Genomic DNA, 3,346 nt, shown 5'->3' with positions numbered 1-3,346 from the left:
AAGGGAAATCATCAAAACAATTAAAAAATGAAAGTTAGAATATTTCAGACATGTGATGTGATACCCAGAAAAATATGGCATACTCCACTTAATTCTCCAGGGAAAGATTGAATGCAAACGAGGTCCAGGCAGAAGAAGAACATTGGGGCTTCAAAATCTAAGGGACTGGTTTGGACAAAACTCAGCAGCACTTTTTCGTGCGGCTGCTAATAAAAACAGGATCGCCAACATGATTGCCAATGTCCGATAACGGATATGGCACAAGAAGAAGTATTATTCTATAGATTACCTTCCTTCTTTCTGTGTCATTATTTGTTTATTTATCCCCAAAACTAAATGTTACTTTTACAAAGCTCAAGTTACATTAGCAGCTTACTTTTAATACAGCTGTTCAGAAGTAAATTCCATTCAATTCAGCTGGGCTTATTTTAACAGGATAGGATTTCAACATTGTCATCCAAAAGCTTAGGACTTGGACAATGTGTGTGTTTGTGTGTGTGCTATGAAAAAAAACTTAACTTGCTAATTTTTAAAATCAAATTGTATCCCAGACAGCTATGGTTTGTTGTTTTAACCAATTGGTACTTTTTCCCCTCTGATAAGCTTATGAAAAAATATGTGATTCTGTTTCTATGAAAGCAGTTGCAAACCTTTAACAGATTTTAATACATCAAGATTTCAAATCACTATATATATATATTTTAAAAAAGATTCTCTTCAACAGGTTTCTGATGCGTGGCCATATTTTTGGCAGATACACCACTGAGCAAGCAAACAAGCATTGTGGAATCTGTAGAAGAAAGTGGGGGCTAAGGGGAGGGTTTCATTCAGACGTGAAGGCAGCTTCACAAAGTGTGCGGAGAAACCTGGGCTCAGTTCAGGTAGGTGTGAAAGATTTTCACTGTCGCTGGACTGGAGGTGGGGAGAGGCTGAGGGGGTGGGCAGAGCACAGGCGCGAAGGCTCTATCTATCCTGGAGTGCCCACCCACGGTGAGTGCCAGGTGACAGGCAGAGCCCCTATATATGCTGCCGTGGCACATCCATCCACACACAATCCTCGCGGCTGCTTTTTAAGACTAAAGTTTGTTCCCAGTTTGGCGGCTAGAGGGAGCCATGGATGATGCGCTCGAACCAAACAGCCAAGCTCTGGGAGCCAACTTGTCCAGCCCTCAGCATCCCGCCTGGAACTTGAATCTTTCTTTCCCCTCTCGCTGGGCTTTGGCCGGACAGTCTGCGCAGACCATCGGGGCGGGCACGATCATGCTGCTGGCGCTGGTGGGTAACTGCTTGTTGTTGTACCGACTCCGTTGCGGAGGATGCTGCTGCGGAGGTCGGTTCAGGAGGCGGCGGAAGATGGATTTCCTCCTGGCGCACTTGGCTATAGCCGATCTCTACGGATGCGGACTAGCGTTGCTCTCTCAGCTGCCTCCAGCAGAGGACGATCACGTTGCAGAGCCGGGAGACTCGGGATGGCTGGCCGGAGACACCACCTGCCGTTTGCTCCGCTTCCTGCAAGGCTCGGGATTGCTAGCGCCGTCGCACATGCTGATTCTTATTGCGCTCGAGCGACAGCGCTTGGCGAAGGGGCCTCCGCCCCCTCAGGAATCGCTGCCGCCTTTCGTGCTCGCCCGGAGCGCCCTGGTCGCTCTGGGCTGGCTCTTGGCTTTGCTGCTCGCCCTGCCTCAACTCTTCGTTTACAGGCTGGCCCCGTCGCAGCCCGGAGGCCGCTGCCTCAGCATCTTCCCTCAGCTGCCCCGATGGCACGGACAGGTCTACGCAGTGTACGAAGCCATTACGGGCTTCGTAGCTCCCGCCTGCCTCTTGGGCAGGACCTGCAGCCGCATCCTCGCCATTCTCAGCGCTTCTGGAGCCGAGGAAGAGGAGCCGTCGCAAGAGGGGCCCGGCGGCAGCGCCGGACCCAGTCGCGTTGAGCTGCCTGGTGTCGCCGGTCCCGCTCCGCCACTTCTTCTGAGGCTTCTGCCGATCTCCAAGTGCGCTTCCCGGTCGCCGTCTGCGCCGCAAAGCCTGCCCCGCGCACGAATCAGGGCACTGCAGCTGACTTTGGCGCTCGCCGCGCTGTTTGCGCTCTGCGGTTTCCCGCGTTTTATTTTGGAGCTGGGCTTAGCTTTTGCCTTTCCCGAGGGCGCCACCCAAGAAGCCCGGACGACCCTGAACAACATGATGGCAGCCACCAACAGCGCCATTAATCCCTACGTTTGCCTCTTATTTCATAGCTACCAGCCCTGGGCGCGGCGGCTCCAACGTAGCCTCTGCAGGTGCCCCGATGGACAACCCAGACGGCAAGCTCGCCACCGGCAGCGACTGTCACCAAGGGCGGCCGCGGATCGTGCTGAACTTTGGCTCTGCCCCTGTCAGACTAAGACGCCTGCCATCGCAACAGCCATCCAGCTAGAGAAGGAGGAGAGCCGGGCTATTTGCGAGAGCAGATTCTAACTTGGAGGGTCGAATTTGAAGGAGGCTTCATTTGCTGTTACCATCCACGAAGAGCAGAAGGTTGAAGAAAGGAGAAAGGACCTTTTGACACTTAGGATGGCCTTAACTCTGTTTGGGCCTTTGATACCATGTGCTCCACTGACCTAAGAGTAAAATAAAAGATTCCAGGGTACTTGCTTGCCTGCGGGTCATGTTTTCAAGGCTTTACCCTGAAAAACAGAGAAAGGAAAAGATACTCTGCACTTGCTCAAGAGCCCACTTTAAGCTCTTTAGTTCTTTTTAATTGCTTATCCAGTTGTAGGAATTTAAGCTCATATAAAATTACATTACCATTGTAAGTTAATTCTAGCTTTACTGATCTGAATGTACACGAATCAGAAATTGTGTTTGCTTGTTTTGTTCATAGAACAAATATGGGAAGGTTAGTCAGACAATTCTAGGTAGGCCATAGAGCTGCGAGAGAAAATACTGTAGGACTTGTGCTTGTTTAACTTTTGGGGCAAAGCTACGGAAGCATCTTACTGGCAAGGAGGAAAGGTTGCTGCATCTTGGCCTTGTCTCCCTTTCGTTACACAATTTGAGGGCCAGCCCATCCACCAATCTACCTGAAGCCTTTACCACTCTGCTGCTGTACTTCTATCAGTCAGTCCTTTGGTCCTCCCTGGATCATTTCATCCTCTTTTTCACTTAGTTCTTTCCAATTGCCTGGCATTTTCCTTACTATCCCCCAATCCAGAATGTTTCTGCCCAAAGGGTATTCTGGCATAATAACAACAACAACAACAACAACAACAATAATAATAATAATAATTAAATAATAATAATAATAATAATAATAAAAGTTGGAAGGGACCTTGGAGGTCATCAAGTCCAACCCCCTGCTCAGGCAGAA

General features: G+C 49.6%; 1 protein-coding gene across 1 annotated transcript; it reads left to right on the top strand.

The window, feature by feature from the left end:
• Positions 1–430: 430 nt before the first annotated feature.
• On the top strand, positions 431–2,616 carry LOC120307609 (probable G-protein coupled receptor 150). Its single transcript, XM_039342516.1, has one exon. The coding sequence runs from the start codon at positions 1,114–1,116 to the stop codon at positions 2,452–2,454; it is 1,341 nt and encodes a 446-aa protein (XP_039198450.1). The 5' UTR covers positions 431–1,113; the 3' UTR covers positions 2,455–2,616.
• Positions 2,617–3,346: the final 730 nt, after the last annotated feature.

The sequence above is a fragment of the Crotalus tigris genome, unplaced genomic scaffold (assembly GCF_016545835.1).
Source record: "Crotalus tigris isolate CLP2741 ecotype Arizona unplaced genomic scaffold, ASM1654583v1 scf7180000017794.702064, whole genome shotgun sequence".
Taxonomy (NCBI): domain Eukaryota; kingdom Metazoa; phylum Chordata; class Lepidosauria; order Squamata; family Viperidae; genus Crotalus; species Crotalus tigris.
Note: the sequence above shows the minus strand (reverse complement) of the source record. Positions and strands in the feature narration are given on the sequence as shown.

Coding starts and splice junctions, on each gene's coding strand:
- LOC120307609 (XM_039342516.1), top strand. CDS start 1,114: ATGGATGATGCGCTCGAACCAAACAGCCAAGCTCTGGGAGCCAACTTG.